The 24500-nt window shown below is 38.3% G+C and overlaps 1 protein-coding gene and 1 long non-coding RNA gene across 5 annotated transcripts in view; one reads left to right on the forward strand and one right to left on the reverse strand.

Moving 5' to 3' along the window:
- Positions 1–24500, forward strand: part of LOC309540342 — a 416440-nt gene that overhangs the window by 117627 nt on the left and 274313 nt on the right. The gene's annotated exons all lie outside the window — the stretch shown is intronic.
- Positions 1–24500, reverse strand: part of FIGN (fidgetin, microtubule severing factor) — a 129438-nt gene that overhangs the window by 104117 nt on the left and 821 nt on the right. For both annotated transcript variants that reach the window (XM_082236752.1, XM_082236750.1), the window contains exon 2: positions 23543–23742. In XM_082236752.1, coding sequence (XP_082092878.1) covers positions 23543–23567 — 25 coding nt within the window. In that variant the 5' untranslated portion in view covers positions 23568–23742. The remainder of the gene's footprint in view (positions 1–23542; positions 23743–24500) is intronic.

Below are 24500 nucleotides of genomic sequence, written 5' to 3' on the forward strand. Positions count from 1 at the left end.
TATAGTCAATGTCCATGATATTATTACATAAAGACTAAATAAGCATGTCTGCGTTGCTAAACTGCATTGTGAAGATAAGTGTACGTAACAAACGTGGGGGTAGGGAGGGGCGTATTCCACAGCGTATTTGCCTTATTAAAAACAACATATACAAGCAACATATACTAACAAGTGTATATTTAATGTCAGAATCATCTAATTTTTATGTTTCACTAAAGCACAAATTGTTTAGTTCTTAAAATTATGAACAAATTATTTTTCTACTAGTAGTAGATCCAGTTAGACAAACAGTATCCTGAAGGACAATTCATTTCACAGAAAATATGCTGAGTGCTGAAACAAATCATTTTTATTTACCTCAATGCTAAAAATAAAATTTCAACATCCCTGCCATTTTAATCAACTGTGTATCTAAGACTATCCTACACTTTCCATCCACGTCCGAGGCCCACATTAATCAGGTGTTAATTTTTTAAAAAATATATGCTCTAGCTGTTTGGAGTTCATTCAAGGTATTTCATTAGGAGCTTATTCGTTGAAAATAAACATTCCAGCCATATCAAGTTTAACCCTTAGTGAAATGTGAATGAATGCTTTAAATGAGAAGATTAATAAAGAAAGGGATGTTCCAATTCCAAGCATGGCATGCTATGTATTTTTAAATTTGTCTATGCCAGATGCTGTCAGTCAGAACAAAAAACTGTCCAAGCAGACAATCTGTGTGTCTGAATGTTGATCATGTTGGAAAGTAAAAAAAAAAAAAAAAGGAGGGGAGGGGAGGGGGAAGTGTGTGTGTGTGTCAAGGATTCATGGTCCTTCATCTTTGCAGTAGAGCAAACACGTCTCTCAGTATAGCGACAGACAGCTGCTTCCACTTTCTAATGTGCCCTAACTTAGATCACTGAAAGAATTGTCAGCACTCAGAGAAACACACAAAGATAACACAGCCAGCTGCTATGAAGGAGGGGGAAAACAGCACAGCTCAGAAGAAATGGGATTTGTTCCATTTGCATGATGCTGGCTCCCTTGGGCCCCTTTCTTTCAAATCCACAGCACAAAAGACAACACTTAACATATTTGCTTAAAGATGACAACCTCATGTTGATTTCATTTGGATGTAACAGTGTCAGGATTACAGATATGAGAATATATTATATCCGTAACAGAGACTGACAAATGTATACATCAGTAGAACTGTCTGATTCATCTGCTTATACAGCCATTTTGCCATCCCAAGGGTTCCATCTAAGTAGTAACTTTGGAAGACTGAAGGTCTAATTTTATTACACCACATTTCAACCTACTAAACAATATTATTTCTAAAATAGATCATTTTTATTGGAAGTCTCCCTGATGAAAAATCCAGTAGACACCAGAGAATTTATGGACTGGATAGATCCCTCTGGACTCAATATATTGCTGGTTTTAAGCAACTTTCATTCTATATCATCAAAACTAAGATCAAAATAAACCAACAGCATATTTAAAACAAAAAACAAAAAAACCAAATGTAGATTTTTTAAAAGTACCCATTTTAAAAAGTGTGCTTTAATCCAATAAAAAAAACCATAAATGTCACTTGATAAGTACATTAAGCTTACTTGGCCACTTAAAGGAATGTGTAGCACAATATCCCGGAATTCACACACCAGCACGTAAATATTTCGATAGTAGTAGTAACACATTATTGCATTGTACTCCCTTATATTTGGACTTCCAAAAGTGCTTTGTCTTTTTATTTTAAGGTATTCCTCGATGTGTATATATTTATATCTAAAAACAGACCAGCAACTAGTCTTTAAAGATGCACAATACTACAGAAATGTTGATGTCAACAGACATGCACATGTCTCTGCGGCTCCCTTCTGCGTATGATTTTATAGATCAACCCCACCCCTTTCTGATCAAATTAAGCAGTTAGGTAATGGTTTCACTCCATTTCAAAATGCATTACTTTGAATTGTGTATAGGGGCTTGTTCGTTCTTTCGTTCGTTCTCTCTCTCTATCCCTCCCTCTCTTTCTTTCTCTCCCGCGCCACCCCCTCCCACCACACAAAGTGACTAGGCATAATGAAATGCTGGCTGCATGTCTTTGTCCAGAGGAACTCTAAACTGCTTGTTGCTATTTGCTGGCACACAAGAACTGCAACATAATTCACTAGATTGGAGCTGTTTTGTAAAATGGAGTTAACTGCTGTACGTGGAATTTCAGCCCTGAAGATGGTTATGAATCATTATTTTCAATTTGTTTAGTTTCACATAAGGAAAGGAGTATGGGGAGGGGGGAGCAAGATCAAAATATATGCCGAGGTTGCAGGGCGAGGGGGTTAGTGTACTGGTTTGCAGTAACACAGCATTAAAATAATCTAGTACAAAGTACAAACCTCGTTAAAAAACGCTGAGTATATAACCCCACCTCCTTCTCTTCTTGCATTTTTAAGAAGTTGTTCATTGATCAGAATATTCAGTCCTAAAATCTGGACCACATACAATTTTTGTTTGTTTTGTTTTGGAAATGGGATTGTAAGGTCTCTAAAAGCAAAGTCATCCTCTGTCACATTTGCCATCACTGAAGCCAAAATCATTCTATTCCATAAGTGGCTCAGTTGTCTGAGTGTAAATGGAACATAAAGCATTTATGGACAAGTGCATATGGACAGAAATTGAGCTGTAAATATATAGGCAGGGCGAATATTGGAGCCTAGAAACATCTGGGGCTGAAACACAAGATGTGAGACTTATTCTGAAAGTGGCCACTTAATTGCACAGTTGATTTATACACTTGCTGTTTCGATTAAACAGAATATTAGAAATTTCCTGAAGAGAAATACAGAAAGTGAATGCTTTAGTAAGGATGATTATGTTTCGATCTCATTGCAGAATAGGTGAAGGGGGGGGTGGGAAATGGCACTCTCTCTAACACTTCTTTAGAAAACAAATGAAGCATTTCTACTTCAAGGACAAACACTTAAAAGCTTTTCTAAATTCAAACCAAAAGCATTATTCTACAAAAGGTGCAGCCACCAAGCTTCAGTGTTTGAGAGTATCCTTAAAGCATACTTTGAGCAGTTAAATGATTAAATAGCTTCACTTTTTAAAAAAATCTACATTTGATTATGTTGTTCAAAAGGCATCAACAGAATTAATGCACTTATCAGCATACTTATTAGTATTTCATTCTGGAGAGTTGATTCATTTGATTCTGGTGCCACATTATCACAGCTGCCATCAGAGGCATTCAGACATGCCTTCTTCCTAAGCAGTATTAAGGGGGCCATGAAGACCCTCTTGGTTCGAAAAGCCTCTGCCCTTCTTCACGGCAAAAGAGCCTAAAAAGAAAAGCTGTAAAAGCCATCTATTCAATAGGGTAGCTTAGAAAGATTAAGGGTTTGGGCTTTTAGGCAAGGGTGGTATATACTGTCAATCATCCACTGGGTTGAAGCTTAATTTTCTCACTGGATTATATTTTCGGATTTAGCAATTAAAATATTGCCAAAGCAGTATAAGATTACATGAACTGCTTGCTGGACCAGAAGAAAGGTCCTTTTAGCATTCTCGGCTCCAACTGTGGCTAACCAGATGCTCCAAGGATACTCATGAAGGCATGTTGGAAAGAGCTGTGCATTGATGTCGTCCCCCCACCCCCGCATAATACTGTCTCTGAAATATGAATATCTAATTCTTAGCTCTTATGCTGACAGCTAGGTCTATCCTCCATGAATTTCCCTTACTCTCTTTGAAAGCAGGTTAGCAGCAAGCACCACTCATGTGGCAGTGAGTTCTGTAAGTTCTGTGGAAGTAGTTTATTTTGTTTCTCCTGAACCTACTGCTAATAACAGATTTTGATGGCCCTAAATTTTGTAGATTGCAAGAGAAAATCTGAAACCGCGAGATGTAACCATGACATTTCAAATCAACTGTATAGTGAAGCAATCACAATTCTTATTTCTAGCACTCTGTTTAAAGCAGGGATGGGGACCTGTATGGTGTTAAGTTTCCCAATTCGTATCAGTCCCAGCCACTGTGGCCAATAGTCAGAGGTGTTTCTTGCCCTGAAACATCTAGAGGGGACCAGTTTTCCCACTTCTGAATTAAAGGAGGCTATTTGAAGAACGTGCAAGTCTAACAGAAATGGTGTAGAAACAACCTTCTGACTTGGGTAATACCAAGTCAGCAAAATGTCACAATAATGTGGCAAGCTTCTGAGTTTTCCAGAACTTTTCATCAGGAAAGACACAAAACAAAGGTTGAGGGACAAGAAAATTTTGGCTAGATGTTGTAGCCATGAGGCCAGCTTGTAGAGTTGGTAAGTACCTCCCAGATACTACAGATATTAGGTTACACATCTTAGGGGCAACCTCTCTTCAGGAAACAAACAATACCAATAATTATCTGTGATCCCAAGAACTCATCCCCTAGGAAGGAATGAAACCTTAATATTCAAAAGGAAGTATGGCCCTACTCAGGCATTTGATTGAATATATGTGGGCCTAAAGTGGATTGGGGTTGGGACATGCATGCAAGTTCCACCACTAACATAACATATCTATGTATGCCGGCTCCACTTTCAGCCTTCATGTGTTAAGCATGAAGAGATATCCATTTGCTCAATATGTGAAGGTCAGAAGTGGAGCCAGCACATGCAATGGTGTTGGGCTTGCCTGCGTGCCTCCAGCCCTCTCCACTGCAGAATACCTGAGTAGGGCTTAGATGCAGTGGGGGGTGAGGACCTCTTTCTCCACAAGGCCAAGTCAATGGGTTTATGTTGCTCATTCTGGAGAGCAAGTGCCATTGCTTTCTTATGACACAATGCCATCCCAACACCCATAATTTCTGCTCATAATTGCCGATAACATTTCAAAGCCCAATACTTAGCTTAACTACTCACTTTTAGGAGAGGTACACAAGGCTGCAAAGGAGTGGCTGTAGTGTGACTCACTTGTTAAGTGAGTGTATGAGATACAAACACAGCTGCACACATATGCTGATTGCCCAGGGGGTGGGGAGAGATCTTCATCCCTTAGGTAAGTATTTCTGAACTTTTTGAATACACCCCTCCCCTCCTATACTCCTATACCAATCATTTGGTGTCCTATGTGCAGACATCTCTGAATGAAGTTGTGTGCACATAGCCTGCTCCAGAACATGATTCTCTGCAGACTGAGAAGGTAGAGCCACTGCAGCATTGGAAGGAGAACAGAGTAAGAGATCTGATCCCTCCCTATAAAAACCAAGCATTGAGAAAGATAAACATGAAGCAGGAGTTCTTTCTATTCTCCTTTCTTCTCAGCTCACATTAGAAGTATGGATTTAAACTCAACATATTTCCATTGGCCCAATATGAATCCATCATTATTTTGCTTGTGGCATAAAACTTTTTCACCAGACACAAAATATACACCTTTGGATATTTCCAGCCAAAGTTCAACTGGAAGAATATGGTCCTATGAACAAAACACTTATCAATGGTGTGCTTATCAAATGATACGGGTGGTGTATTATATAATCAGAGTAAGGCTACGTCTACCAAACTGAAAATAACTGATCAGTGAACTGAAACTTTCCTTTCCATCGTCGCTCTTACTCATCTCCTACCCCACCCCCTGCAAGCTCTCCATAGTTTACTTACCAACCTGTGCAGGTCTACTTCAGCTGAGTTTTTCAGGATGCTTGTGTACCATTCCTTTCCTAAGAGAGTATGGAATGTTGCCTTATACAGTACACTCCAGCAAAATTACCATCCTTTCTTTTAATGCATCCTTGTCTATATTTATGCACATCATGGTGACCCAGAAGAGGCCAGAACGGAGCAGGCTTATGCATGTTCCACCATCATACATAATGACCCAGAACACAACCCGCGTGCAAACAGGTTGCCTGTACTAGGAATTCACTTAGTAAATTCAGATAATTCAAGCCCGGTCTGAAACGCGAGATAATGGCCGCATCATCAGCATACAACAACAAAGGGGTCCTTCTCATTCCTATTTTTGGAATGTGTCCATCTGGGTCCATTAAGTTCTCTTCTAGGTCATTTAAGAATAGACAAAACAATGTGGGGGCCAAAATACAACCCTGTCTCACCCCCCCCTAGTCATCTTGATGCTGTTCGATAGCTGTCCCTGTCGACCGCATCGGACCTGCAGTTTAGTTCCATTGTACAGGGCTTTTATAAGAAAGAGAAGTCGTTTGTCCTGCAAAATCAGACTCAATTTGGACCATAGCTGGGATCTGGGGATGGAGCGTAATAAAGATTGATGATGAAATTCAGATGAGAAGTAAGTAATAGTTTGAAAAGAAAAGATTCACTCCCTGAAGACATACCCATCTCTTTAGATGTGGCAGGAGGAGTCAGTTCTGGAAGCTATACTAAAATGCATGCCTAAATAGTACCAGAACAAACAATAACGTAAAAAAAGGTACAAAACAACTAGACCAAGAGCAAACTCTTCACTCAGAATATGTAACCAAAGTTGGCAAAGAAGTGTTCTAAATGTTATTAGACTGCCAACAGTGACATATCAAAGCTAAAAAATGCCATGTACTAATGTAGTGTTAATGAACTTAAACTAGTTTTAAATTGCAACCTGTCAACAATGATCTTAAGCCAGTTGTAGGAAGCCCCTCCCCTCTGTCATCCTCCACTACCAGACTGATACCTTATGGGTTCATCTTTCCAGTCTCACTTTGGTGACATTTGTAAACTAGTGGAAACAGACCCAATTCATAGATTATAAGCAGCACTGGTTTTCTAGTAGAGTTTGAAGGAAGTAATTATGTGAACAGGAACGGCAACACAATTTCTTCTAAACCAAAGTGATCTGTTTCCAGCTAAACAAAGTAACCACATCACATGCACACACCGTTGTTCTTATACAGTATTACTGGAACTGCATTGAAACAGTGCAGCTAACATATAAATTTGTCTCTACCTTCTGGGATAGATACAAAAAAAGAACACCCTACTATCAATTCAGAATACTTAAGAGGACTCTACAGGTCAAATATTTTGCATGTTGAGAGCTGAATATGATAAATTATACGGGAAAAAGTCTGAACAGTTGCTTTCAAGTAACTGTAACAGTAGATCTGCTTATTCTCTCAGATTACAGCAATGGCAAACACATACTGTATCTCTGGGCTTAATTCAGCGTTTCTCAAACTGTTTTCTCTGGGCCACACTTTCAGAATAATGAATTTGCTCAAGCCACACCAAACTTTTTATAAGAAATACATTGGGAGGGGGGGGACAACTCCTAGCAGTGATTTATTTATAAAACAGAACACAACCACTTTATAATATGATCATGGGCCATCCAGAAAGTATAAAGCAATTCAACTACATAAGAACATGAATCATTCCCAAAATAAAATTATAAACAAGCCTCTTACACATGTACCTTAAGTATGTAAACAAAGTCAATGAGAGTTGTGGGCTTGCTTTTTCCAGGAAATCTGATTTATATCGGGTCCAATTTGAGTCAAACAAATTCTTATCTCATCAACACAAATAAGCCTTTCTCCTTTCTCCTTTCTGATCTTTAATATTTATCAGAGTTGAAAATCCCTGTTCACAACAATATGACATAGAGAACTGTAGAAGAATAGCCAATACAATTCTTCAGCAAATCTGTTCAAACAGCGATTCTGGATCACAACTAGGATTGTCCTCAATATCACTTGATACACTTTGCTCTCATTGTGAAAAGGTATCTGTTCATATTCTGCAAATATTTTTTAAACTATACACTGCACTAAACTACAATGCACCGAAATGTTTTAATGTTTCTTTGATTGCCCTTTAATCTTGCCATCCTCTCCTGCCACACTGGTTTAATCCAGTGGCTTAAAGGTAATTTAATAATGGATCCCTCATGTCATGGAGCACAGCAACATTAACAGAACCATAGTGCTGAAAGGAATCCATGAAATTTATTTCATTTCCCTAAATAATCAGCAAAGATTTTTCACAGTGCAATACTACTGCTAGTCAATAACTGTGGAATATCCCATATATATATATATATATAGAGAGAGAGAGAGAGAGAGAACCACATCTGTGTGGAACATGCACTTTCCAGGCCCCCCGCAACTGCCTTGGGAATAAGTGTTGCTGCTTGCAGGTCAGTTGTGAGGGATTTTTTTCCTAGCACCCATACTACCAAAATGTAGCAGCAGCAACTTCCCAGAAAAAAAGGAAACAGCTTTTCTTCAAATGAAGAGTTATATTTTTTCTAAATATGCTGAATAAAAATGTTTTAAAAGACAGAAAAACTCATAAGTTAGCAGACACCATAATAAAGCTTAATATCTCATGATCCATGCATGCCTTCTATCTAATAATGGTACTACTTGAGCTGAAAGAACTGCACTTCCCCACTAAATAATATTGCCACTTGAGCACTGAGAAAACCCTATATCTCAAATATTTTATGCCAAAAAGTCTGGAACATCCTCAGCAAACAAATTCACCGAACTGGCACAGAAAACAGCTAAGAGTTTGAGCTGTGGGTGGTCACTCCCAAAAGCAGATTCCAAAACCTCCTACAGGGATTGTTCAACAGCTGTACAATCCTGGCAACTTCTGTTACTGGTATGGCATAATCATACTCTTAGATTAAACCAAGTAGAAAACAGTTTCCAAATGTAGCATCGACTACAAGCGCATGGAGTGTAAACCCATCCAGAACAAGCAACTGACCTATTTCCTGGACCTGGGAACCACTGACCCACAGCAACTGTTTCCAGCTCTGTTTATTTAGTCTTCATCCAGCCCACCACTCACAGCCATACCGACAGTTGGGTGTCCTCAGAGTATTAAAAACACTGCACTCCAAATCCCCTAATAACAAACAGCTCCCAACAGCTTCAGTTTATGGTAAAAAGAAGCAAGGTTACATTCCCTTTATGGTCTATGAATATCTGCAGTTACACTACCACAAATATTGGGTCCAGGTTGCGCTTTATCATCAGTGGCTGTACCATGGTACCTTCTTAAGGCTCTGAACATGAGACCCTCACAGAAAGCTGCATTAAGCACCCCTCGATCTAACCAGTCATACTCTTCTGACTAGATCTGAGCCAAGAGGGACAAGGATTGAGAGAGCTTGTAGTCAGCTGCGTTATTGCAAGCATTGTGGGTGGTAGTCAACTAAATTTTACTAAGAGTAGACCCACTGAAATTAATGCGCATAACTAAGGTCCATTAATTTGAAATTGGTTTACTTTGAGTAAAACTTAGTTGAATACCACCCCTTGTCCATTTCATCAGGCCTCATCCACTAAAACCGATGCCACAAAAAAGGGAAATATGTAATACTGGATGCTTCCCTATGAACAGTCGTAACTATGGCGTCAAAATGTTTGGAAGATGAGTGCCCTTATCCTCAAAATGTTGTGCAAACATTTCATAGTGCATCTTTACAAGCTCCCATGGGGTGTCCTCCATGGACAACAACCTCCATACCACCCTAAAGAGTTCTGCTGGACAGCTGTTTGAGAATGCAGTAGAGATGGTAACGTCTTTTGCTGTCCCCTGGACAGAACTTTCCACCAGCTGCACTATTGTTGTAATCCAGCCTGCTTCATTGCCTACAAGTTCACAGAATTTCAGGCAGCTCCACATCACCAGAGAGAACACTCAAGAGTAATCACAACTCTGGAGCTTTAAGTCTTGCTGTTCCACAATGCAAGAAGGGCCTTGACAAGATTGTCAGCTTTACCCAATGGAAAATCCTCCACAGCATTCGGGAATCCATCACATTCCATAACTATCCAAGGATGGACCTGAAGGGGGAATGTGGCACCAAAAGCCACTAGGAAATAGTCCAACCATTACAGTGCAATTTCTCTAACTGCACCCTCCCCATTACTAGACCACCAGCCATGCCATCTGCATCAAAGTCCAAACTGAGGGTATGTCCCACTCTATGTGCCAGGCCAATGCCAACTTGAGATAGCCCCACGGTTGTCATGGAGGTCATGAAGTCCCAGCCCAGTGCAGGCAACCTCTTTTCTGTGTTCAAGGACTTTCCACACTTACACCTAGCTTTCCTGTGCACCATAGACAAGTCCCACTTTTAGTATTCAAGGCACTCTAGATATTGTTAATTGGTCTCTTATTTCCCTATGCGGTGAAAATACACTGCCACCCAGAGCTAATTTTCAAGAAGGGGGAAGCTACAAACACAAGCAAAATAGGTCTGAGAGAGAGAGGGCTTGCTTCCATTTAAACACCAAATAGCCCAGTTATGCAAGCATATTCATAAGTAAGATCCACAAAGTTCAGTGGAATTTACTCATCGCCTCACACAGGAAGTACGGTATACATTCAAATTCTACTAATGAGTAGCAAGACATCAGGATCCATCTCTCAGTTGGATTGTAGCTTACTCAAAAAACCTTTGAGGCTTGGCTGAAGCACAAAATATCAAGCATGAATCCTTCTGCTAGTCACACTTTGAATATTGAGGGTGTTCAATATATTTTTAATATTACAAATTCTGTTTTAAAGGTGCCATCAAAATGGGGCCATGGCGTTATCTAATGAACATAAGCCACGTTACATGAGTCATGGCCACTAGCTTAGATAACATTAGGAGGCTAAATGTGATAAATAAAGTGAGTTGAAACCTACTATGGCTTTAAAGAAGAGTAATAAAGTTACATTTTAGTGGCAATTAAGCCACATAACTTTTATATTTCAGATGAAGGTTTTTAATCTCCATTGCTCACTACAAAGCTACATTTGACTGCTGCAGTCGAATGCAATGCAATTGAAACAAGAAATCAAAAATCATGAGCAACCAAAAGCATAAACTAAAACTGCAGGATTTTTTTATATTTAAGAAAGTTCCCCCCCCCCTTCCATAACACATTTCTATTACCATTAGGACTAGAAACATTTTTAAAATGCACTGAAAATCAGTTACTGAGTATTGCACTGAAGCTTTCTCGGCCACACAAGGGTAATGCCCACACTGTAACACAGATGATGATGATGACGATGACGATGATGATTTATTTATTCCCTAGCCACTTTGGGATTTATAACTTTAAAAAAGTGTCTGGAAGGAATGGGGTGGGGTGTGGGGTGGGTGTGTACAAATGGTTAAATGATGATTACTGTGAATAAGCAAGTCTTTAATACTTGTAATATGTCATGTGAACACACTTTCAGAAAATATTTTATAAAAAGATACCATTGTGGGTTTTAGATAACTAGGAAATCCACCCAACCTTGTCTTCATCTCTTATAAACCAATCTTTAAAGTTCTGTGTTTGTTAGCATGCTGGAGATGTAAATACCTAAATACTATAGGTGTGCATATAATTTATTAAATTAATATCCCACCCATCCTCCCAAAGGAGTCCAGAACAGCAAGAACTTGGCCACTTGAAATGTTCAAGGGCAGGTATAATGGTGTTTACACTCTAAGTGTTTCTTTTTAATGGTACTCACATGGTGGATACAATAGACTGAGAGGTGAGAAGTGGGGCTCTTAAATCTCCACAGCATGTGCCATAGTGACTTTAAAATGTTTTAATTTATTCCACTTTTTACTTTGCCATATTCATTTTTCTTGGAAGCATATTACACAATGGAATAAAATACCCAACTGTACAAGAACATATTAAAATTAGCTCAAGGAACTCTTACAATGATTCTTGAAAATATTCAAGCTTGAACCAGGAAACCTCTAGGCTTAGAACTGTAGGGAAGCCACTGTAGAGCAAAACACATTTCTCGTGAAATGCACTTGCATCCTATAACATAAGAGTTTTTAGCCCTTAAGACTTTCAAGATCAGCTTGAGCAGATATGGTCACAATTTTATTGCAAGCTCATTGTAAAGAGGGGCAGGGGATAAAATAATTGCCAATGAAGTTTCAGAAGCCAGCACAGATTTTCCAGAGGTTGGATATTGGTGCTCCAGATAGTAATCCCAAGCTCTCTTACTAGGGAGCAAATTCCACTGAACTGAACTGAATTATGAGCAAACATGTTTAAATTAGGACTGCATTGTGAATATCACAAACAAGCAGAAAAAGGCATTTGTGTTTAGCAGCCAAAATACCATGCCACAGTTATTCAAGTTTACACTAAGAGAGCTACCATATTTATAGTGTCAGAATTCACATTCCACCCATCCCCTGAACAAAATTTTGCTATAGTTCTAAAGTATAGATGGTTAGATATTTCTGGACAAATCCCCATGTTAAATTTTTAAAAAGCAGATAGGTTTCTCCAGCTGGCAGATAGAATGGACGACATGATACTGGAGGCCTAATTTGGTATCTAACAAGTAGGTATGCAGTCAATAGTGCAGCTAACACCCAACTGTTCCCTGCCCAATCCAAGGAAACAATCAATTTTTTAAAATTGTATTCATGCCTTCCCTTTCTTCCAATCAACTCAGTACAACGTATTTTGCTCTCCTCCTCCCCATTTTGTCCTCAAACCACTCTGGTAGGTTAGGCCAACAGAGTATGTGACTGGCCCAAGGGTTACCTAGCGAGAGTCATGGCTGAGTGGACCTGGGTCTAGCCAACACACTGGCTAGCCAATGAAAAATATGAATATTATCTTGCTTAAGTGAATGAGATAGTGTTTCAAGCCATTGGTTGAGCAAGTTGTGCCATCAGTGGAGGAGCAGCAACTCCCACAACACACACACAAAATCTATATATCCACACACACATGCATACTCTTTTATTAGCAACAATCAATAAAAAATTGAAAAATTGAAACAGGTTCTTTTGCTCAAATATTTGCAATGATAATTAATTGGAGGAAAAAACAGTATTTAGGCTTAGGCTCAGCTCCCAGATGCCTGCTCTTTGTATAGCTGTCCTTCGACAAATCTGACCATTTAACATTACTTCACATGGCATTTTTGGGGTGGGAGTGGGGGTGTTATTCCAGATAAACATTAGAGTTCATTTCTTCCTCACAGTGAGCTAAAGAGCCAAAAGACTTATGTGCGACTTTGCTTTGAGTCTGTGTCAGAAAAAGAGCGAGAGAAAGAGATTACCAAATGTGTCTTGCCTGATGATAAACGTACTTGGTTTTGGCTAAAAGCAGTAATCATATCAGTATCCCTTGTTATGTCCAGCAAGTTTCTTCAGCATGGATTTGTCATCAGAAGCACACTTCATGGGACTTTTATTAAGTCCATTTGAAAAGAGAGTAAGTTTTGGAGGGCAGAGTAACATTGCAAGGGGCAGCAGGATTGCCAGCTTACACTTGGCTTTTTGAGATTCAACATGAAAAAGGCACCTCTGCTTTTAATACACCAGCATGCTGGCTAATGCAGCTTTTCACATCGTAGTGCTAGAGTAGTAAAGAAAAAAGGAACCTGTAGAATATATCTTCCCCTTCCATATTGCTATTAAACACGAAATGAGCCCCACCCTGCTAGAGATTTGGTAATTCTTCATGTACGGAACTACATTCTTCTACCACTCCAGCTGCACACCAATGTATAGATTTTTAAGTATGATAAAGTCAGCAAAGAAATGACTACCTAACAAATCCATCTATCTTTTGGAATTGAGGCTGCAATTTTATGAGCCCAACTGAACTCCAACAGGACTTATTTCCAAGTAAACATGCCTAGGATTGGATATAGATGATATTCTTTAAAAAGGAACATCATGTTCAAAATGAGAATGGGGGTGATAAAGCTTCTTGAAAAGGATACCTCAGTTAGTGTAATTGTACAACTGCTTGCAGCATAACATGCAATGGCATAACTATAGCTAGCTAATTTTTAAATGCATGATCACAGAGGTTTATTATTTGTCAGTATATCAAACTTATTTGCTCACAAATAATAAGACACTTCTTAAAACAAGTTAATAAGCCTAAACCTACTTTTTTTGAAACAAATGTCTATGCAGACACCAATATCTTAATTCACTGGCAATTTTTCTTTCACTATTATTTTTGTTAGAAGATTACTATTCTTCTCATTCTAAATAATTCTGGAGTTGGAAAGCATTCTTTCTGTAGTTATTTTTAGGGGAGGGAAGGAACAAAAAGTTAAGAGATCAAAGCACTCCAATTTGAGAAGTGTGTCACTGATTTAATAAAATGATTATGAAAGATGCTTCTAGTTCAGAAACAAAAGCCAAAGTTTGGCCTTTGGAAACAAACAGCAAAACAAAAAGCACACATACTGTGTTGCTGTGTATACTTGCTTGCTATTCAACGTATTTTACTTCAAACAAATTTTAGGACATACACCCCTCATTATATCCTGCAAACTTGGGAGTAAAATTCTTCCTTACAGTGACAAAACCCAATTCAGTTTAAAGACAACCCAATAAAATTGGACAGGAATTTATTGGGCAACAATATCTTAAAATAAAGTTATGTTGCATCAGAAGTTTCACCAAGGTTTAAATAGTGAATTAAAATACAAAATGTTTCAAAGGCACATGAATCAATCATTTCCCCAGACATATCCACTGCACAAACATCAGTTAGCTTTAAAAACAACAACAACTACCAGCCCTTAGTTCTTTAGATATCTGTGCAGCCAACAATTCCATAAGGCTAAATAACTTTATTTACATCATGATGAAGAAAGTGAAAAATAAGAATCTAAGGAACAAGTCAAATCCTTCCCCAATATATGGGAAGGCTGTAGGACACTCCTACACTTGGAGTAGCAAACATAGAAGAGGAAAGTTATTGTCCTGGGGAACTAGATCATCCCAGTTTTTTTCAAAGGTATATTAATGTGAGAGCCAGTGTGGTTTAGTGCAGGGATAGACAAAATAGTGCCTTCAGATGTTGTTGGGCTTCCATCATCCCTGATCACTGGCCACACTAGCTGGGTCTGACGGGAGCTAGAATACAACTAGGGGGGCACCACTTTGGCTGCCTCTACTGCAGTGATTTCACCAGGACTGAGAAGACTCAAGCTCAAATCCCCGCTCTGCTACAAATCTACTGGGTGGCTGTGAAACTGTCTCTCAATCTGACACGCTTGAATAAAAAACTGCAGAATGATATTGTACACTATCACAAGTTCCTCGAAGAAAGTACTAAATATGAAATGAATGAAACATTTAAATAATCCATACTCTTAAATCCAATACATTTTGCTGAAAGCTAAAACAATGTATTTTGAAAAAGTAACATTTTAACATAGACGTATGTCTCATAAAAAAAAATTCCCATTGTTCAACCCCCATACAAAATGTTCTACTAATTATTCTACTATGAGTCATTCAATAAAAATAGCTGGAACTATGGAAAGGATCATGAAACTGAAAAGTGAGTTGGGAAACCCTAATAAGCACGCATTCAAAACATGCTCCGTTGTAAGGATACATCCCGATGTAGGTCACTGAGAAGCACTTCATCTCGTAGTATCTTTTGAATTCTTCTGGTGGTGCTGCCCTGACTATTTGGTAAAACTAAAAGCCAACGAAATCTTTAAAATGTTTCCTCAAAATGTGATCCATCCTACTAGCAAACACAATTGCTGTCACACATCAGAACACCTCCAGCTGAAAGCAACACGAGTTACAAGTGCTCTCCACTCTATAGCTTTATACATAGAGATAATGAGCCAGTTAAATCCAAGCATTACGGCAGCCGAAGAATTTAGCAGGATTGATGAAAGAGTAACAAAGGAAAAGCAGGAGAAAGCTTACACAGTCTATACTTTGCCACATACCACTGCATGGCATATAATTAGCAACAGTTCAAAGTAATGGGGTTAATGAAACAAAGATCACAAGATGTTTCTTGTTCTTTCGTTTCTTCATTAGCCGTTTCAAATATAGATTTGCTTCAATAAGCTTTTGTGCTCAGATCACTTACTCTGGAGTAATCCCAATGATATTGATGGGCTGGCATCTATGCCAGTCAATAGGGTTTTTTAACAACAACAAAAAGTGCATTTAAATCCCCCCCACTTCATTATATTGAAGGCAATTATACACAAATACTTTCATTTGTGAAAAAGCATTTGCTTGCTGATTACCATTACAAGACATTTTGTGGAATGTAATTCACCAATATTTGCAATACAATTCTCATATTAAGGTGCTATTTCAGGGGCTTTTTTTCTTTACTAAACAGTCCAATTCAGAGACTTCCTACATGTCCTTGATTTGGACTCAATATATATTCACTCAGTAACTTCTTTTCATAACAAAAATGCTTAAAATGCCTATATAGGAATTCAGTCTTATATTCCCACTCCTGTCTCCTTCTGTGTCTTGAACAGCAGCTTAGCATAGAAAGCAAACAGGTTTCCTGGCACAGAGATAAAGTGATCAGAAAAGATTTACAGGCTAGATTTCTGTAGTTTCAGGCTGCTCTTAAAGGCACAATGCAGGTAATTAGATGGCAATTGTCACAGCCCATTCCTGTTTGTGCATACACAAAGTTCCATGGCACTTACTTGAGAGTAAATGTTCATAGTACTGCAGTCCTGTGCACACTTACTCGTAAGTAAGTCCAATTGAATGCACTGGAGTTTGCTGCTGACTAAACACACTGTACATGCCCATGTCCAATTCAATTATTTACTTTAAAGCAAGCATATGAATTTAAATGCTTGATTAAAATCCATGCTGCTAGATTCAGCAAAAATAGTTATTTGTAGAGACACAGAAGATAAATATATATAGTCAAATGTGCGCACACTCTCTCTCTCACATACCATTTTCCTTTTTTCAGACACACTTTGCTTAGACTACCACAGGTGCATGTGCCAGAAGTAAATTTGTATTCACATTACAAACCCAATGGATAAGTAATTTAATTTTTATAGCTTTCTCTACGGAACATGGCTCACAAATGCCAACAACAAGGAATTCAAAACAGGATCAATTCTTTTCCCTTCTTGGAAACAATCTTATAAGTGTCCAAGTACTCGACAACATGAAAGAATATTGTTGCTTCTCTGAGCTCTTTTGATATCTCTCTCTGCATGGTGGAGCTGTTCATGAGTGATGGAGAAATCTCTTTTGAAAATAAATGGCACCTCTTCAAGTGTGTTCAGATACATCCTGGCTGGACCTTCAGTTATAACTTGAAAAGGATGCTTGATTTTTAAATTTGTTTTAGGTATCAAATTGTGATGCCTGTAACAATCTTCAAACCTGATTCTTGCAGCACCGACTTTATGAGTTTCCCCCATGTCAACACAGAAGGCAGAAAGTAATGAGAGTGGTGAGGAGAGGTAATGGGAGAAAGGAAGAGAGGATGGGGTTAGGCAATTGTTGCTGAACATCCCAACAAACTAAAGTTCACACTTCAGATGAGACATACTGAAAAGGTTAATGCTACTGCACTTAATGGTTTCTTCACATCCATAAGCATAGCTGTCACCACATACTTACACAGAGCACTAATCACTTCACAAGAGTCGAAGCACTGGTACAAATTGTAGTGCACAGGAGTATGTTACCCACATGCAGCCTGATCCTACACATGCATACACGCACTTACTCAGTAAGCACGCAGATTACTACAACATCACTCTTTCTTCTGGCCTTTAAGGATACCTAAGAATTACACATAAACAGGTCCCCAACTCATACAAAAGAAAAATGCAGTATATTAAGATGCTGAGCTTTGGAAAATAAACTTGGAGAGAATTAAAATGCTGATTTTAGCCACATTTAAAACATTTTTTTAAAAAAAATCATTAGAGAAAATTTTAAAAAATCAAGAGACAAGTTCAAATGTTAGCTGTGCAGTTGTCATAAGACTACTATGATTGCGGCTTCACTTCTAACTGGGTACAGAATTGCAGTCCGGTTTCTTCCATAGCCAATATTAACCATAAGCTTTACATCAATGTTTATTGCCAAAACTGTATTTGGATGTATTAAATACAAACAATGGAAAGGAGAGTTGAATTAAATATATTATTTTGAAGGTGATGTAGGTTTAAAAAGTGAAAGGAGGCAATGTAGTTTTGTGTGTAAATAAATTTAAGTGGGTACAAATAGTCACAGAAGAGATCCAATATGACCCATTGTTCATTCTGATATGGAAAGAGGTATCAATGTCTTTTTGCAATAATCTTTTTAGGATATTTCATTTACAGTACATTGTACAGTTATTTCTTAAACTGCACTTGAAAACAATCAGTTAAATTCTCAGTTAATAATGTAAATTAAGGTAATATCCTTCAAGGATATGCTTATAGAATTTACACTGTTTAATGACAAAAACAAATGATAAACTGGCAGCAACAAATGTTATTTTTAAACAAATATTAATAAAACAGATTGTCACTAAAGAAAAATAGCTACATTAGTTCTGCACTTCAGGGGGCAAAATCATTTCCACTTTAAATAAAATTTAGCCTTGAAATTAAATGTGCTATAATGAAGCATCTCACAGGTACCATTTACTGACATTGCCAGAACAAGAAGCTGCCTGTCATTGTTCTTCTAGCGCCTTGATAGCCAGGTACCCTCATGAAGTTATGTTGATGAAGAGAATTCTAATTTGCTTTAGAGAAGGATAAAGTTCCTACTCCTATAAGAACTTATTTTTGGGAGGATACCCACTGATTTTTTCCTAGAATGACAGAATTCATTGTGTTTTAGGACTTTTATTCTCACTGGTTAATCAACAGGTGTTTTCATATTTGCTGTTGTAGAACTAGCAAACACAAGCTTACGCTGCTTTTCAAATAATATGTTCCAAGCCCCTCTTCCTACAAAAATGCTGACATATCTAATTTTAATTTGACCTTCCTTGGAAGTTTCGCCGTCACTCACACTGTGTGGTAGGCTGATTATATAGACTTCCATTTTTACCCAGCTTCCAGCTTCTCACCACTATATTTTGAAGTACAGAAGTTTAAAAAATGAAAAGCTAGGCTGTTTGTGTATATCCGATAGTACAGCTAATGCTCATAATTAACACTGCAGCATGAATTTTACACCTGGAAGATATCCTTGTGTATTTTTGTGGGGGTTGGCGGCTTATCACAATCCTATGCATGTCTACTTAGAGGTAAATGCAATTTAGTTAAATTATCAGGTAAGTGGGTATAGGTTTGTCTAATAATAAAAGGATGCTAGACCCCCCTGCTACACTTAAAGCTCCCAGATGTTTCCCATAAGATATATCAGTTTTCACTTTAAAAGGTAGCATTTCTAGCAAAGAGAGTTTAATAACCTGTAACTATAACCATGGTGTACAATCAGGAATTTAAAAGCATGGGGGGGGGGAGAGAGAGAATCTGCTACAAAATAAAAACTAACTAAATTCTACATATTTTACTACCAAAATGTAATTGGAATAGGATGACTCTCAATTAGCCCACTGTGCTGCTTTCGCCAACTATTACCATGTCTTTCCCAAGCTCAAAAGAAGTATGTTGATTTATTAGTAGATATACATAAAAAATAATAGAATAAAAGTTAGTCCATTATTACCAACTTGGATTATTTTGTTTGGGTTGGGTTGGGTTGCGTTGTGTAAAGAAAGGCAAGTTCATATTTAATGTTTCTTGTTAACTTTAAATCCTTTGCTTATTAATGGCTGTGGGGGGGAGAGAGAGAGAGAGGAGAAGGAGGTAAACACGCTGATGAAATACTTTATCATGCTGATTGACAGAAAAAAATGCTCCATTACTTCACAAAATGCCCGTATAACAATTCCCTCCCATCAATAAATCATGATGAAATTCCAGTTAATTAAATAAACATTAGTCAATAAACCTGGCGCTTTTTGTAAAGTTATACAATGCAAACTTAAGTTCTTATAAAGCGTATGTTAACTGGGGGCAAAGAGCCAAATATTTTCCTTTATCGGATCTAACAATGCTAGATGAGACTAGCAGATTAAAAACATGCAAGGGAGTTTCCTACATACAGCTATCATGCTGATTTTGTATCATTAAAATGGCTCCCAAACAAGCAGATTAACTGATTAATTGATGATTAAGACTGCAGGAAGATCAGACATTACACCCAAATACTTCTTGCATGCACACACAGAGCTAACTAATTGACAGCTACACACGCATCAGAATGATCAGTCTCCCAAAGCAATCTTTTAAAGCACACATAAACCCCTCTTTCAGCATTTTCATGCACAATGAACAATTATATTTCGAAGTTCAAGTTCTGCAACCTAAAGCACTAAAAGAATGAAAGGGTGGGGGGAATTCTTCAGTACACTGTTATCAATAAATAAACTTTTGAAATTAATCATGTGATCATAAAAACAAGCAATAGAACATAAATATAACCTCAGTGTTAATGCAAGGCACTCACAGAATATATTCTGAGCCAACATGCACTAGAAAATAGTAGGAATAAAGCTCTCATGCTGAATTGCTACCATCAGAAAGAACTTGGAGAAAAGTTCATTGATGTATCAGATATACTGATGGTGGGGGCCATGTATTCCATCCTCTGCTATGTTTATATGGATGGTACCTGAAGCCAATGCTTATTACCAATGGTAAATACCATATTGTGTGTGTCATAACTAACACACATCCCACACTTTCTCCAATACAGCTGGTTACTGTTGTATAAATCTCTTTTGTCTGGGGGTAAGGAATGATGACTGGGCACCAAGTTTGTATAGTAATCACATCTTGTTTCAAATATCACACATTAATAAAGCTTTCATAATAATGCAACAGACACAACTCATTAGCAAATCTAACACCCAAAGTCCTATTGCATTTTTGCTGAGATCTGGTCCAAACTGTCCACAAATAGCACTTGTTTTTCAGTAAGGACAGAGGAGTGCTAAAAAATGCCTGATTTCAAGGAATACTTCATTCTCTTATTAACAAAAAGCTGTCTGGCAAAGAAAATTCAGAACTTCTCTGAAAGTCCAGCGAAAATTCACCTATATTGTGGTTTTCTAAAATGGTATTTTTGACATGAGTTATCTATAGCTATGTATCCTTGTCTAGGATACAAACGCTTACAGTAAGAATCCACATGCAGTGCACTTGTCAAAGAGAAGGTGGAAAGGGCAAAGATGTTCTTAACATGTCTCCTGATGTGGTACAAAGTAATGCCCAATTTCTTGCATAAATACCAGCACTGGAAAGATTTCCCCGATAAAGAGCTAATGACAAATACAACAAAAAGCAGATTTATCAGAAGTTAGAAATCTGGGATTAATTTTCACTGTCTAAACCTTGCAACTGTCACATGGAAAACAAACTTACGAATGTATTTCATCCCATCAAGTCCCCCAGATGAAATATATTCCTAAAGATGCAATGCAGGGAAGCACACACACACAAAAAAATAAAGCCTGAACCACAAACATTAAAGCGCAAAAGCAACAGACTAACTGTTTGAAGTTTTAGTCTTAAAATATACATCTATATCATAGGGAAAATATCAGATACAGCCTTATGTTAAACAACTCTAAACCAAAAGTGTAAAGAGGATCTGCTGACTCTCTTTTTTCTTAAAAATTTCTTTCTGGGAGTGACAAACACAGAAGTCCATTTTTATTTTTATTTTGCAGATGAGGAGGGGGAGTCAATTCAAAGCAGCTTCCCCAACTCAGACCTAACTTTTTCCCCCTTGGAGCATCATCATGACAAGTGGCTGCTTGATAGATGTTCCCCTTGATAAACGACTTGTTCAAAAGAGACACAGTAGCTTTCATTTCCTGACCACAACACACTTTTAATTTGCAACAGCAGAACTGCTGGAGTGTGACTCAGTCCTACTCTCCAGCTTTTCAGGGTTCTGCTCCTGACAGGCCACATCACTGGGCAAAACAACAACTAGGTGCATCCACTAACAACAATCACTGCATCATGTATATGTATATATATATACACACACACACACACACACACACACACACACACACACTCAGTTGCAGAACTGATTACATTGGTGCTCTCACACACTCTCATCCTCTTCACCCCTCCCCGAAAACTCGGCCGCTTTCAAAATCACTCTGCTGGTCAAGATATTCTACTAGGAAATTGAGAAGTAGAGGTGGGGGTGGAGAGAAGGAGAAGAGGGCAGACCCAGAGGGGTTGGGGGGGGGAGAGAATAAAGTGCACAAGTGCCATACAATATACAAAGCAATGTCACCCAACCATGATTACTGTGTATTACTACTATTAGAATTATCATCATCATCATCATCATCCTCCAGGAATTGCATTTAAACAGTGGCCACCATCCACCCCATCCAATTTCAGCCCTCAGCACACTATCCAATTCCCGATTTAAAATTTATAAATGTAATATCCTCATCACAAGCAGCAGGTCCAATCTGCTGTGAATATATATTACAGCTTTAACATCACAGAGGGAAATCTCCCATCTGGCAATCACATTCGCTCCAACAGCTCTAGGAAATAAAAGCGGGGGGGGGCAGGGAGAGAAGAGAAAGAGAAAGCCGTGTCTTCCTGCTCTCTCCCCCCTCCCCCTTAAAAACATGTCTCAGGGCAAATTATGTGCATCTAAAATAAACAGTTGCTGTATTGATCGCCTTAAAGTCAACAAGTTCCAAATGCAAAATAAATAAATAATAATAATCAGATAATCATCCCTATTGTAACAGCGGCTCAGGGTTACTTTGGAGAGATATAGGCACCTACTAGCATCAGCCTAGGAGTGGACATTTGGCACTCAATCTTTGCTTTGGATTCAGGTTTGTTAGGAAAGATCAGTGGTCACGTACTTAAGCTGACCATGAGGTTTTGCTCTGTCCTTATTTGCTTCTCCCACAGACTAGTAAAAGTGAGACAATTCGCTGTCCTTCTGTCACCCCACAAATTCTGTCACCCCACAAATTTGTGCGCAGAACAAAATCTGCTGTTATACTTTCTCTAAGCTTCTGTAACTGGACTTTTGTAAACTGCAATATGAAATCCTCCCTGCCCCATTTCATCAGATCCCTCCAGGCCTATTTTTTTAAAGGTGTTTTGTAGAATGTGGCCTCTTACAATCATTTAAAAGTATGTTGCAATGACAAGCAGCTATATGGAAAAAAGGACAAAAAATACACAGGTCGCTATTAAAACTGGAGGAGGGAGGCAGAAGAATTGGTTATTGTGCACCTATGAATCATCTTATTTTCCTATCCTGATCTAAAACCTACAAAAAAGTAGAGGGAGGAAAGATATAACGGTAGTATAGAGTAAAGAAACAATAACTATTACTTTAAAATTAAAAAGGAAACATTTGCTGTGAGTGTAGGCATAGATATGTTCAGGGTTTCCCCCCTCCCCTTTTTACAGTCAGTGAGTTTACTAATTTACATAGTATTTGAGTGTACACAGTTCACTTTTGGTAACATGCAACTTTAGCATTGCAACTGAGAACAAAAGTAACACTACAATCAAAGCAGAAATCAGAAACAAAATGATAACACACAAAAACTGCTTATTTACACACTTGAAGCTTTACCATTAACATCATTTATCTCTAGCCATATCCACATGCAAAGTCCTCAGATATTTTTTTCATCATGCGCTTTAAAAATTTATCTAGATGCAAAGAAAGAGAGAAAGAAAGAAATAGAAAGACATAGATCCCAAAAGCAGACATACCATAAACACTGGTGCTACTGATCATTTCTTGCTGGCAGCACAAAAAAGCTGAATTGGATTTTTTCCCCTCTTCCTCTTCTTCTTCTCCTCCTCACAAGCAGGAATTCCAAAGGTTGCTTTTCATTAAAGCCACTTTTCCTCTCAGCTATCAAATGTCACTGCCTTGAAACGTGGGCCCTTTCGTCAGGTATTCATTTAACCTACATGCATATAATTAAGTGGGAAAGCAACATCAACAAAAAGGGGATCTCAGATCACAAGAGAAGAAAGAAAGGGGGGGGGAGAAGAGCACATGACCACGAATACAAGTCCATGTCAATTTCACTCACTCCCATTGAAACTAACAAGAGCTCCAGGGAGAATAGTAATAGGATCAGTGGATTGTATATACCATTAAATTATACATCTTTCTCTCCGTTCCAAGCCAACAATACGCCCACCGTGCTGTCCCCCCTCCCTCCACGATGATGTGCTTACATTTTACTGCATCAGCTTCTCTTGACATATTCACGCCCCCCCCCACCCTGAACTAAAACACGGCAATTTAACCCTAACTTTCCCCTTCCGCCGATCCTCATTCGCACTAATTTGCTTAAAAGTTCGTTCCCCCAATACACCTAAGTCGCATCTTATCCGCGCGTTCCTGCTTGGACTCCAATTTGAAAAAATAAAAGACCCACTTAAGCGAAAGTGGATTTGACGGCGGGGTGGGGTGGAGGGGGAAGCTCTAAATCTCGCAATCGCGAACTCTTGGGCTCCTGACTATTGTTAGCAACGATCAAGGAAGGGGGGGGGAACCATCCACCGCGATGCTATCTCTTTACTTTCCACGCTGCGCTTAGATGAGAAAAACGGAACGGGGGGAAAAAAGAGAAAAGAATAAACCAGTCTGGAGCATGTCCTATATTTAAATATAGATTTAAAGCATTATGGCTTAGATTTAATATTTAAAAGGCAC

Source organism: Podarcis vaucheri (assembly GCF_965113315.1).
Source record: "Podarcis vaucheri genome assembly, chromosome: 1".
NCBI lineage: Eukaryota > Metazoa > Chordata > Lepidosauria > Squamata > Lacertidae > Podarcis > Podarcis vaucheri.